The sequence below is a fragment of the Callithrix jacchus genome, chromosome X, assembly GCF_049354715.1.
Source record: "Callithrix jacchus isolate 240 chromosome X, calJac240_pri, whole genome shotgun sequence".
Classification (NCBI taxonomy): Eukaryota; Metazoa; Chordata; class Mammalia; order Primates; family Cebidae; genus Callithrix; species Callithrix jacchus.
Genome location: NC_133524.1, coordinates 130,899,954 through 130,914,039, shown reverse-complemented (window position 1 = coordinate 130,914,039; position 14,086 = coordinate 130,899,954). Strand labels below are relative to the sequence as shown.

At 43.9% G+C, this 14,086-nt stretch overlaps 1 protein-coding gene across 2 annotated transcripts; it reads right to left on the bottom strand.

Annotated features, from left to right (window-relative positions):
- Window positions 1–2,982: 2,982 nt before the first annotated feature.
- On the bottom strand, window positions 2,983–14,042 carry LOC144580970 (cancer/testis antigen 55-like). 2 transcript variants are annotated; one of them, XM_078362247.1, is made up of 6 exons: window positions 13,719–14,042; window positions 12,250–12,434; window positions 6,679–6,814; window positions 4,455–4,567; window positions 3,585–3,772; window positions 2,983–3,293 (listed from the first exon to the last, which is right to left on the bottom strand). In XM_078362247.1, exons 1-6 carry the CDS (start codon window positions 13,810–13,812, stop codon window positions 3,227–3,229), a joined length of 783 nt encoding a protein of 260 aa, XP_078218373.1. In that variant the 5' UTR covers window positions 13,813–14,042; the 3' UTR covers window positions 2,983–3,226. The 2 variants fall into 2 exon arrangements, with proteins under 2 accessions (XP_078218373.1, XP_078218374.1); XM_078362248.1 differs by having other exon boundaries at window positions 6,733–6,814.
- Window positions 14,043–14,086: the final 44 nt, after the last annotated feature.

Below are 14,086 nucleotides of genomic sequence, written 5' to 3'. Positions count from 1 at the left end.
GGCCAGGCTGGTCTCCAACTCTTGACCTCAGGTGGTCTGCCTGCCTTGGCCTCTCAAAGTGCTGAGATTATGGGCGTGAGCCACCGCGTCCGGCCACCTTTAGTCTCCATTCAATAACACTTCAAAGATAAGATTATGCTTTCCACCCTTTGTATATACAGTAGTCCTTCAACTACCCAGAGGATCTGGGGAATGAAGTTTCTAGTCCACATCATTTAGGGTTAACTGGGACAATGCTCTCAGGAAGCGAAACCGCTGTAGGATGAGGTTGCCCCAGCAGGGTGAACTCTCTTCCTCCCCCTTATGAAACCAACATGAGTGCTAACTGATCGGAGTCCTCAGTTGTGGAAGTTTAGACCAATAGCCCTTAACCAGCCCCAACACTTCCCTCTTCTGGCCAGGCCGGCAGCTCTGGAAAGAAACTCACGAAGCACTCGACCCAGCCTGTCTTGGGCGACTATTACAATGAAGTGGCAGAGAAAAGTTAGTTCTGTGAGGAGTTCCAAAGGCAACAGAGAACCTTTTTCTCTAGCTCTCCCTTCCCTGGAGAGCAGGGCACCCAAGCTTAGGAAGGCAGACAGGGAGCCCGCCAAACAAATGGTTCCAAGGAGGCCTCCTGCAAGCCCGGGTCCGTGAGAAGAGGGAGTTAGAGTACAGATGGGAGGCTGCCCACAGTGGGAGAGCACATACGGCAGGATTGTGCAAATAAGTAAATACAGAGAGGATAATGGAAGGTAGGGTTCTCCAAAGCTGAGAAAGAAACAACACACGTGGAAAGGTGGAAACAGAGGAAAACATAGACTAAACTCCATATTCCTGGGCTGGTACTGGAGGTATACGTGCAACCTCAAGTTTACCAATAGATATAAGAGCTTCAATTCGAAACACTGTATTCTCCTCCAACACCGAGGGAACAGAGATCCTTGTACATACGGCTGATTAGGTAGAACTTGGAATTTTGACAAAACAGAGAACCGCACACTAAGCATAACGAAGAGGAGTCGGTTACATTCACGGAGCATATCCCTTTGGCAGCTGTACAGTTAAAGCTTTATGCAACCCACTAGACGAGTGAAATGACGACCAGAACCCATGAAAGCTATGAGTGGTTAGAGGATGAAGCCACGGTCACAATGAGAGACCTCAGGGTGCCTCTTTTATTAACAGTAGGCATAATCACGGTGGCAGGAAGACTAGGACCAATATATCGGGCCCTGATTAGGCTCCGGGTACCTAAATAGAACTTTCCGTTTGGAGAACCATTGCAGGCATCAGGCCAGAAGTGGCACGAGGGCCATAGTTGGCCAAACCCAGGTAAAAATCATGATCTTATTTCATTTTCTTCATAGCATGTATCCCTGAAAGAGCTGAGAGGCATCTGATATCAGCACATCTGCAACGCTTTCACAGCGTGCCAGCTGGAAGCTCCATGGCAGAACACTGGAACCCCAGAAGCTCGTGGTGACAGGTCCCTGTATTTTCCAGCTAATTCTTTCCCATGGGGAAAAAGCACATTTCCGACCGAGACCACTATTCCCGGCTCCCTGAGTCCTTCTGTCCTTGTGCCGTGAGGTCACCCATTTAAGAGACACAGGTGCGACGAGGGTGAGGTGATCGAGGACCATTCATTCTGCATTGTGGGAAAGAGCCTTGGAGTTAATAAATCCCTGAGGCAAAATATTCAAAGTGTACTGCCACTTGGTCTGCCTTACGAAAGCAAAGTGGTTCTGGGCTTTGCTATTTGAAAGAAGATAAAGGAAATTTATCTAATCCCCGCCCCCCTACCCTGCTGAACCACTGCCTCCCAGGTGATCCTCAGTCCAGTGAGGAAGTTTGCGAAACAGCAGCTGTGACTGAATCACCACCTGACTGGGCTTATCATAACGCCCTATAACTGCCAAAGAAGATTCTTCCACATCAGCCATACTGGAGAATTAAATGGCGAGGTAGTGGAAGTCATGGCCTCTCAAGTCCAACGTGGGCTGCTCTGTAATTCCACGGGGTCTGGGGCTGCTTTTGAATGACGACATTCACAGGGACCTGGTGCTGCCACAGCCCCCGCTTGCCCCTTTCTATCATAGGAGCTCTGCTGCATGGGTCGGGAAGCTGAGGACGGTGGGGGATGTGGGGGCATTAAAAGAACACGAGTTCCATTAGGGCCTGGAATTTTGTCCTTTGGGCTAAGGCTATAACTGTAGGGCCTCAACAGTGCCTGGCACGTCAAAGAGAATCAGTAGGATTTCGTGGAGTGAACCAATGAGTGAAAATGGGAACTCCACAAGATCTTCACTCTTCTTATCAAGCAGGAAACAAACCCCTGGATGATTGGGAGGTCTCACAGATCTGTAATGGAAAGTGAAAACACAACTCTGTTTATTCAAGGACCGGGGGTAATGGTGGAATTACGAATCACAGGACTCGGTGCAAGTTCACAGCCACATTCGAGCTATGCCCAAAGATCTGAATGTCTCCCTAGGTCACAGCTACCTGGCTAAATGTTCTGCTAGACGAAAGCAAGAAGTTTCATGGGGTGTACTTGTGGGATTTTATATAACCCTTCCCAGTGGGTAAGCAGCTTGTCTGCCCTTCAAGGGGCTCTGTGTTTGTATCTTTCTTCATGTCTGCGCATGAGCTGCACCCCTGCGACAAAGTGGCTCGCGGAGGCTCCTGTACGGCAGAGTCGGCTTTTCATGGTTGTCGGTGTTGTTAAAAAAAAAATCAACAGAGGACTTACTGCGTTGCTCAACAGTTTTATTCCTAAAGAACCAGTGATGAACGAACCACAGCTAAACATCGTTGTCGGTCCAATCATTCAGTCACTGAACTTAATAACATTTTATCTGCACCTCGAGTCTGCCAAGCACTCTTCTCAGTGCTTTGTGATGCCTTAAAAAAAAAAAAAAAAAAAAAAATCAAAAACCAAAAACCAAACCAAACAAAAATAAATAAATAAATAGATAGATAGATGGATAGATAGACAAATAAATAAATGACAGCCAAAAAAAAGCAGACCAAAAAGCATCCTGCCATTGTGGAGTTTACATTCTAGCGTGGGGAAGAAGGAACATAGGGAACAATAAACATCGCAAACGAAGTAGGTGATAGAAGACGAAAGAGGCTATGGCACGATACAGGTTAAACAGACAGCATAGGGGTGACTCAAAACTGAAGTCAAATTGTAACTTTAAATCATGCCTTTAACACGCTGTCCCTGCTGCCTTTTCAGTTAAAGGATTTGACTCTGCCATTTCCTTTCAAGCCGTCCCGGGCCTCCGTCATCAGGGGATCCGGGGCTGGTAATAGAAAACACGGAATTCAAATTTAGAGGGAGTGTTCATGTTAATTAAGAACTCCTTTCCTCCAGTGACTAGCAAGCTAATTTAGCATGCTTCTTAATTGATAAGGCACTTCCCTGAGCTGGGTTCGTGGTCCCATTGAACTAGCCAGTATCTCAACTAGATTTGCCAGAAAAGTCATCTGTAAAATCCTGTTTAGGCTTACTAAACTAAACTTTTCGGTTAAACCAGCACCTTTACTGCTCATAGGAGGAAACATAAACAGAGAATAAAAATGTTTGTCATTACGATTTTTGCGCTGGAGTGATGGAAACCGCTCTCCAGATATAGCAGAAGTGACTGCTCTCCACCATGACCACGTCGACAGTATCAAATACTTGAGGCTGGTATCCAGGAGGAAGTTTCACAGAATCCAAGGTGAAAAAGATATTATTATGTATCACCCCATTTCTTGCACGGAAGCTAGTAATGCAGACCTGCGAGTATACATAACAGAAATGATTATGAAAAAGCCCGATAATCACCGTAACCAGCTGTGCACCTCCTCACTGTGGGTCCTGCATGAGTGCAGGTCACTTCGATGCAAATCGGTGATTCCCAACCTCGGCGGCCCATTGCTAACACCAGGGGTGCTTTGTAGGAATACCCATGCCCACGCTCCACCGCAGACTAATGAAATCAGGCTCTCCCGGGATGAGGCCTGGGTCTCTAACGAGAAATCCTGCTCTACATATGACCAAAATAGGTCCATTACCCTCTATTGCCCTGAATTCAGGCTCCAATACCCAAATCATTCTCAGCATTTACTGGTAAGCTCAAGTCCCACAACACACTCCATTCATTCTTTCCCTACAGTTTTCTGGCACAAAGATTCTTTTTCTTCCACCGGTTGTTGGAAGATTCTAATAACGTTTGGGTGTCAGGTAAAATGCACAATTTATAACTTAATCATGTGTTTGCTCTACATGATTTTCTGATTATTTCCTTTGGGAAGTCCTGCCTTTTCAATAAGAAAAGTGGCTCCTCTGTTGGCAAAGAATGTATTTCTTCCTATTTTCTGGAATTCCCGTTACACCCAACAGAATCCTGGGCACGAAAATTATCACCAAAGGAAGGGTTAGCAGAAACTGATGACGGGAGCAACAGGAAAGAAATTACCTCTTCCGCGTGATCCCAACGGGTGTGCTTTGCAGAGATTGCCTTGATGTTTGAGATGCCTGGCTCATCGGAATATTCAATGTCTAACCAGTCGCCCTGATAAGGCACAAAATCTAAAACAGCCACGGAGAAATGTGAGTGTCATGATCTCTTAACTAAGTCATGTTGTAGTTCACACGTTACTTTGATCGTGTAATACTTTAAGTCAGTTCTGCTAGATTTATCTAAAGTCCATTTTGCGCATGTTTAAACAGACACAATGTAAATCTCCAAGTCCGAAAAGAAGTTTATAATCCTTAGGCATTGATTCTCCTCTACCGATAAAACAAAGTCAAGTGGAGGAAAGTGTGAACCATGCACCACAGCCAATCTAAGGGTGTGGCACGGGATCTACTGCACAACTGTTGGCGTTCACATCTCCTTCGTGAGAGGCAGTCAAACGTGTAGGTAAGAGCACAGGTTTGAACCTGGCTATGTGTGTCTGAATCTTGACGCTGCCACTCACACAGTTTGCAACCTTGGCCAAGGTGCTTAATCTCTCTGTGCCTCGTTTTCTTCAACTATAAAATGAGAAGCACGATAAATAGCCTTCATGATGCAGAGTTGAATTAATTGTGAGTGAGAATTAATCGCTACGTGTGACACACACAGAATCATCGCTGGTGCATAGTAACCACGAAATAACTGTTGAATTGTAGTAGTGGTAGCAGTACCACTAAGAAATGTTGTTACTTTCAGAATGGATCAATTGCCCTGGTGCTCTGTTCAGCTGATCAACTCTTAAGTATGTGCCTTCCATGTTACAGTTAAGACCATGGAGTTTCAAACTGAAGTTTACAGTAAGTTAAAAGTGAGTCACAGGATAACAAATGTAAATGCAAGTGAGACAGTAAATTGCCACAATGACCCCAGAAAACTAGCAGTATCAACAAAGTGAAACATTTCTTCACCTTAGGACTCATACGCAAGACACAATGTTAGAAGAGAAAGATACAGTCTCTCTCTCTCTCTCTCTCTCTCTCTCTCTCTCTCTCTCTCTCTCTCTATACATCACCTTTGTGTGGGTTTACCGTATATCTATGTTCTGATAACTACAAAATGTATATGCCTCCAGCTCTAACCAACCTCAGGTTCAGTTATCCATATGCTTACACGCATCTAACGTGTGTAAAGCTGAGTTGTTGGTATTCTCTGTATTCATCACCTCTTGTTTGCCTCAGTCGTCTACATCACAAACTGGCAACTCCACCCTCACCACTGCTCAAACCAAAAACTTGGGAGGTGCCCTGGACTCATCTTTCTTCCACACCAAAGAGCTAATCCATTACCTCCTGCGTTCTTCTCTAACTTCAAAATATATCCAGAGTCCCCTCAATCCTCAGGTCCTCCACTTCTATACTTTCATTCACATCTCCAACATCTTTCACCAGGAACGTTACAACGTTTTCCTGACCAATTTCCTGGCTCCATCCTTCCCCTCATAGTCTCGTCTCGATAGAGTCAACATCCTAAAACAAAATTCAGGCCAGAGTCCTGTTTTGCACCCAAGAAAACAAACTAGCAAGCTGCCTGGGGAAGCAGAGCTAATCACCCCTTTTATACCCAAGCTGTACGACAGCTGCAATAGACAAAAATAGAAAAATAAAGAGTATCTTTTGGTATAAGCTAAATATTAGAACATATCTGCTGATTACAAAGAAAGTTCGAACTCCACCCCACTCCCCACCACACACACACACAAACACACACACACACACACACACACACACACACAGAGCCACAAGGCGCTATCTCCAGTTCTACGTTTGAAGCGTTTGAAGTGTATTCTTTTAAAATTTGGTACTCTACCCTGTCACAGAAACTTCCCGAGTAACCAACCACAGAAATGATCCCTGCAAGTGTAGTCTTGCAAGGGTATTAAAAATAGTGTCTCTGTGTACTTGTAGGATTGTGTTCTTGATTAGAAATTAAATTCTTATGTGAATAAAAAAATATATCCAGACATACTGAGGGCCTTGAACAAACGAACACACAATAGACGGCAGCAGATAGTTTATAATCCTGTCTGTTTGCCCGGTATTGTACATAATTTCAATTGGAAGGGTCTACCTCTAATATTGAAGAGCCATTGACTGAAGCCAAGTACACTGTAAAAGTTGTTCTAGGACTAAAATCCTCTAAAAAATTAAGAATTGCATCATATATCTCAAAACGTAAACCATACCTTCAGAAACAATGTCTAGGGAGAAATAAATGTCGTCACTAATATAAACAGTACCCTCACTTATAGAAGTGATACATCCAACTAAAAGTTTGGTTCCTGCGTCTGAGGGTCCAGCACCGTGAGGCACAATGTCCACCTGTAAGATTTAGGAAAGAGTTACTTCAAAAATAATACAAATTTAAACAGGGGAACTTACATGATTAAAACACTGGTATCCAAAAATACTTTCGACAACCATCCTGAACAACACTGATGAGTATATTTCACGTGGTAAATGGACCATAGACTTGAGATGGTGGTAAAAATCATGTGTGTGCTTCATGAATTGTGAAATGTACCCCAAAACATTAATAGCATACCCAAGTTTAATGCCCCTGTACCATGAGAACACAAGATTAGAAACATACCATCCTTCGCCTGTAGGAATTCACAGTGAAATGGCGGTAAAGTGGAACGATATCTAGTCATAAGCAGGTTGCAGTGAAGGATGTAAAACTAGTTCCAAGATGGGTTTGTGAATTATCTAGAGGGAGAACATTTCAGACAGGGAGGAAGTAGGGACATTGCTTAGGGAAAGTCAGATGTGTGCTGGGTTGTGAAGGAAGACAGAGGTGTAACCTGGTAAATGGGTAGAGGAGCCGGGAGACAGACAGGAAAAGCGACACAAGTTAGGAGCCTAGGGAGCAAAACCTTAACTTCAAGTTCCAGGCCCAGGAGACAGAAGCACGAAATAAAGTTGGAACAATAACCTCAACTGGGAAAGGTTCAAAAATCCAAGACAAATTAGGATTTCAATTTATCTACAATAGAGAGGCATACAACCTTTTTCCTTATTGAAAGTGTATAAGGATCATTTTATAATCCTTAAAACTTAAAAATAATGCAAGTTCATTATACTAAAAGTAGAAAAAAAAACAGATAAGCAGACAGCAAAAGGCAACTACCCCACAATCCATATTCCATTACCAAGAGACTACCAGGAACTATATTTTGGGAGTAACATCGATCGTGATGTTTTTGTCTGTGCACGGATATATATATATATGTGTGTGTGTGTGTGTGTGTGTGTGTGGTGTGTATGTGTGCACATATATGTGCACACATACACACCACACACACACACACACACACACACACACACACATATATATATATGCCTGTTTTAAAAGCAAATTAACATTGCATTCAGTATTAAAGGATCACACTAAATGAACACAAAAGTTTTTAAGTAACAAGGGAGGACAGAAAGAGTCATAGGGAATCCCAATTAATGGATGTGCCATAATTTCCTAACCCAATTCCATGTAATTAGACATTTCTCTTGTGTTCTAACATTTGGACTACTTGCCTGACTTAACTATAGGATAAACTCCTAGGGTTGAAATCTGTTGTTGAAAGACTTCTGATGGAAACTTGAGCCACTAAGTTGTAAATAATTTTTCATGGTTCTAAAAACAGCCTAGTTTGTTGCTATTCCCATTTCTTAACCGGTGTCTTTCCAGCTGTCAATACCAATCTGATGTTTATTTTCCCCATCTTCTGCTCACTTGCTGTCATGAAGGAATGAGGCACCAGCCTCCTGTCCACGTATCAACCACCACTTCTGTCAGTATCCAAGTGGATGATCCACAGCACCCTCGGACCTCTCTGTTCCTTGACTCTATCCACACCAACTCACGGACATGCTGCAGCTAAAGCTTTGTCCAAGTTTTATGGATTCCCAACTCTGTTTCTTATGCCTTGCAAATATCACCAACACAACAGCAGGCACAGATAGATTCAAATGTGTGCGATAATGCGTTGTGTGACAGAAGTGGCATTTCAATGCAATAGGGGCAAAGTGGATTATCCAATTAATGTGGAGGGACAACTGAGTTGCCAGTAACTCGTGAAACAAGGCGTGGAGCCTTCTCTGAGTCCCGCACCCAGAAAGCAAACGCAGGCTGACGTTTGGATGTAGATAAATGAATGGCTTTCAGAAGAAAAACTAAGCTAATACTTGTGTAAATTACGTATTACAATTAGCCTACGGATACTTCCTGAACCCAGAAGCCATATGGACAAAATGGACATATTTATAGTATGTAAAAATTAGACAGATGGAGGGGCGGGGGGAGCAAGATGGAGAAACGGGACTCTCCAGAGATCGTCCTCTTGCAGAAACATCAATGTGAAAAACTATCCTTGTATGAAAACACCTTCACTCGAGAGAAGGAAACCACGTGAGAGACCACGGTACCCAGTGATAGCATGATACTAAGAAAAGATGCATTGAAGAGGGCAGTAGGGAAAGTTTTACATTACCCCTCTCACCCCTTCCCCAACCTTCAACAGCACAGCATGGAGAGAGATACCATCCACCCGGAGAAGACAGAGAGTAGCAGGCATAGGACATCGCCTAGGAACCCAATATCGGGCCTGTCACATTCAGTATTAAAGGTCACCTGACACCACACGCCGTCAATTGGCAGATGTCCATGGCCCCTGACTCCGCGCTGGTACTTGTGGACCAAGTCTCTAGACCCACCCTGGCACCAGACAGGAAGCCACAGCCACAGCAAAACAAACTCAATACCTGGCCCACATCTCTGCCGAGTGACTCCAGTGGCCTTATGCTCAGAACGGTCTACAGCAACAGGGAGTCCTCAGTGAATAGAGGCTTGGATTCCAGTCTCGCAAGGCACCAGCCTCAACAGCTAAGGGAGTGCACGCCATTGCAGCATCTGTCACTGTGTCCCTGGGATTAGGAAGCCCCCTAGTGCTTCAATAGCTGCAGTGTTCACAAGCATAAGGACCAAAAGAGATCTATATAGAGTTTTTGGATAGGCTTAGTGCTAAAGGAGGTCCCCAAAAAGCTAGACTGCAAAGACTGAAATACATACCTCCTTCTTCAATACGCAGATATAAACACATGACCGCAAAGATCAAGAACAATCGGGAAACCATGTCATCACCAAACTGACAATACAAGGCGCCAGTAACTGACCCTAGAGAGATAGGAGTGTATGAGTTGTTTAACAAATAATTCAAAATATCTATTTTCAGCATGCTCCGTGAACCTCGAAAATAATTACAGAGAAATGATTCAGAATTTAGCAGAGTAATTTGAGAGAAAGGATCGAAAGAATTTTAAAAAGCAAACAAATTCTGAGGTTGAAAAATGCAGTGAAGGAAGTACACGATAGAGAACATCAACAGGACAATTGACTGACTGAGCAAAATAAAGAATCTTGTAAACTTGGAGACAGGTTCATTGAAAATATACAGTCAGAGGAGACAAAAGTAAAAGGAAGGACATGGAATGAAAAAAGAAACGTACTGGATTTCTGGGACAATATCCAAAGAGCAATAGTATGAGTCATTCACATTCAAGAGGAAGGAGAGACTGATAAAGAGGTAGAAAGATTATTTAAAAGGCAATAATGGAGAGCCATCCAAACCCAGAGAAAGTTACACACATCTAGGTACCGGAAGACCAACGTTCTGCATCCAGATGCAATCCAAATAAGATTACCCCATGACATACTGGGGCCGGGTGTGGTGGCTCACGCCTGTAATCCCAGAACTTTGGGAGGCCGAGGTGAGCGGGTCACCTGAGGCCAGGGGTTCGAGACCAGCCTGACCAATATGGAGAAACCCCGTCTCTACTAAAAGTACAAAATTAGCCGGACGTGGTGGCACATGTTTGTAATCCCAGCTACTCGGGAGGCTGAGGCAGGAGACTCGCTTAAACCCGGGAGGCGGAGACTGCGGTGAGCCGAGATCGCGCCATTGCACTCCAGCCTGGGCAACAGGAGCAAAACTCCATCTTAAAACGAAACAAAACAAACAAACAAACAAAAGACCTATTGTAATCAAACTGTCAAAGACGAAAGAGAAAGAAAGAACCCCGAGAGCAGCAAGAGAAAAGGAGCGAATCACATATAAGGCAGTTCCAATATGCCTACCAGAAGGCTTCTCAGCAGAAGCGTAACAGGCCAGGAGAGAGTGGGATGACATATTCAAAGAGCCGAGGGGGGGAAAAAAAGTCTCTAACCAAGAATAATGTACCCGGAAGTGAAGGGGCGATAAAGACTTCTACAGAGAAATCACAGCTGAGAAACTTCCTCACCACCACAACTGTCTTACAAGAAATGCTAAGGAGAGTTCTTCTAGCTGACATAAGGGATGCTGATGAGTAATGCAAAAGCATCTGAAGGTGAAAAACTCACTAGTAAAAGTAACTACACAAATTCAGAATACTCTGATAAGGTAACGGTGGTGTCCAGATCACTTACATCTTTCATGTAACAGTTAAAGAACTGAACTGGTAAAAATAAAATAAGTACAATAATTTGTTAAGGGATGTAAAATATGAAAAAGTTGTAAAGTGTAAAATAGAAAACTCAAAATCCGGGGGTGGAGTTAAATGGTAGAGTGTTTGTGTTTTGTGACCAAAGTTATGCTATCAGTAAAATAAACTGTCGTGATTATGTTTTTGTAAGCCTCACGCTAACCACAAAGGAAAAAACCCTGTAATGGACACATGTAAAAAATCAAGAAAACAACACACACTAACAGAGAAAAATCTCTTATCCGTCAAGGAAGACAGTAAAAGAGGAAGAAAGGAAGAAATTACCGGCAAACTAAGTAGAAAACAATGATCTAAATGACAACATTCCCAACGAAAATATGCAGAGTAGCTAAATGGATTAAACAACAACAACAAAACTATGAGACCCACTTCTCCCTAAAAGACCTTGTAAACTGAAAGCGAAGGCATGAAAAAAGTTATTCTTCCATGTAAAGGGAAACCAAAAGAGAGCAGGAGCAGCTCAACTGATTTCAAATAAATAGACTTTAAACCACAACCTGTAAAAAGAGACCAAGAAGATCATTATATAATGATGAAGGGGTCGATTCATCAAGGGGATATAATGATTTCCATAAATATGCACCCAACATAGCAGCACCTAAGTATATGAAGCAAATATGAAGATCTAATTCTAATTAGGTCTAATCTAATTTGTAGATTTTTTAATAGGAAAGTTTGTTTATGGAAGCCCTTGTGGTATTTCCTCTGATACCATCTTTTTTCTTTGCTTTATGTCTTTCGTTCTTTTACAGCCTTATTGAGATGTAAGTCACATAATCTGGAAAATGTTATTGAATTGTACCCTTAAGAGAGTTTTGTGGTTTGCGAATTATACCTGCACGAAGCTCTTTTTAAAATGTTTACAAGGCACATGGTTTGACACAGCAATTCCATCGCTATGAATGCACACTACAGAAAATGCTTTTTGTCCCTGGTAAAGGAAGTTGCAGGATTATATAGAGTTCAATGATTGTTATTGTTACCCATATTGTTTAAAGACTAGAAGAATAGACAAGCAATTTTTATGTTTGAAAGCAGAAATCACTACAAATATCAGAACAGAAGATCCTACAGCTTCAGAGGAGTGGGGCTTAAATTGCCATCTACATCCACTCTACGGGTCACAGTAGAGATGTTGGATTAATACAAGGAAAGAAAGATGGAGAAAGAAAGCCCATTGGGACAAGACACATTTCCCAAACTCATGCACGTCTCACCTCGACTGCCTTCAATCCATAAAGTGCTGTATCTTCTTCCACAACCGCATTAACTCTCTGTCCAACTTTTAGAGGTTCATTGCCAGTCACAACATCACAACTGAAGTAGATCGACTCATCAATCACGCCATAATCACCACAGAAACTCGTGACAACTCCCTGCACAGTTTTCAACTTGGGCTGCCCTACAAGATAAAGAAACAAAGGTCACATTATTAGCCTCAAAGGCAAACACCTACTACAAGTAAGACTTATGCCCACCATCGGCATAAGCCTGGGCAGAGAAGGTTTTTAAACGTCTCTGACCTTGTTTTCATCTGCCAATCCACAACAATCACAATTTCACCTAATAGAGTTGTTGTAGGTTTTCTCTATGTTTTAAAAAAAATTTTTTTTTAATTTTTTAAAAGTTTAAAATTTTAATTAATTTTTAATTTTTTGAGCAGAGTCTGACTCTATCGTCCAGGCTGGAGTTCAGTGGCGCAATCTCGGCTCACGGCAACCTCTGCCTCCCGGGTTCAAGCGGATCTCATATCTCAGCCTCCCGAGTAGCTGGGAGTAACAGGTGCATGCTGCCGCGCCCAGCTAATTTTTGTACTTTCAGTAGAGACGGGGTTTCGCCATGTTGACCAAGCTGGTCTCGAACTCCTGGCCTCAAGTGATCCACCCGCCTGGGACTCCCGAAGAGCTGGGATTACAGGCGTGAGCCACCGCACCCGGCTTGTGAATATTAACTGACACATGCACATCAACTGTCGAGAGCTGTGAGTGCTTCGCACAAGACAGTGTAAATGTTACCTGAGAGTTATATGAGAGTCTGTAGGCTTCTGCTCCTATTATACCCCTTCATCGTTGTCACCAACAGGAGTAGCACCTCCTATAGATACTTAACCATCTCAGCAGACAAAGCACTAAAAGATATCTGGAGATTGAAGGCTAGTCCCAAACGGCATCCGAATGGTCTTCTTCTCCTTCTCCTTCTTTAATTAATTCTACACAAGCCTAGCTGATAAGCAATATTTAGGGATCTGACTTCTGCAGCCCGCCCACACAATGGGTTCTCTGCCCTCCAACGGGATCAGATAGGCATGAGGCGTCCACTTGGCTTCGAATTACACTCCCGTTTGGGATAGAAGCCTAGATTCACTCGCGGATTAGGGAGTTTCTCGCCTACTGGAAATATAAATAAGCATGCGCTACACGACCACGTGGGGGAAAAGCACAGGCGGTACAGCCCCCCAAGGTCTTCTCTGTCAACACCTTCCCGCTTTAGATGGACAGGAGAGTTTGGGGGCTGGTTCTCAGGGGCTTGTTGGGGACTCGGGACACCTCCCCATACACGCACAGAAGATGGAGTCGCCATCACTTGCTGTCCCCGCCCGAGTCACCACAGCCTTATTCCAGGGGTGAGGAGAACCCCTATTGGGAGGGTTCTGGGGTGGGAGACAGGGGGACACACAGAGGAATACCTTGTGGGAGACCCTGCTGCTGTGGACCCTGCCGCTCTGCGGGCTCTACCCTTCTCTGGAAGAGGGCCAAAACAAATCTCAGAAGCCTGAGCATCGTCCTCGTTGTCACCACCGGCCTGAGCACCACTTGTGACAGATGAAGCACGAGGCCTCCTCAGTGAGGGAAGCTCTCAGGGCACAGCGTCTCCTCAGGGACCCGCCTCCTGCTTCTCCTCCTCAGCCTCTGTGGGATGCGACCCAGCCGTTAGTGAGCCCCGCTCAGGAGAGACAGGAACGCCGCAGCCACCCAAGGAGCCAGCAAGTGCCCCTGTGGCTCCTGCCTCTGAGCAGGCGTTTGTCAGGGCCCGCCTCAACCACTCTCCAGCCAA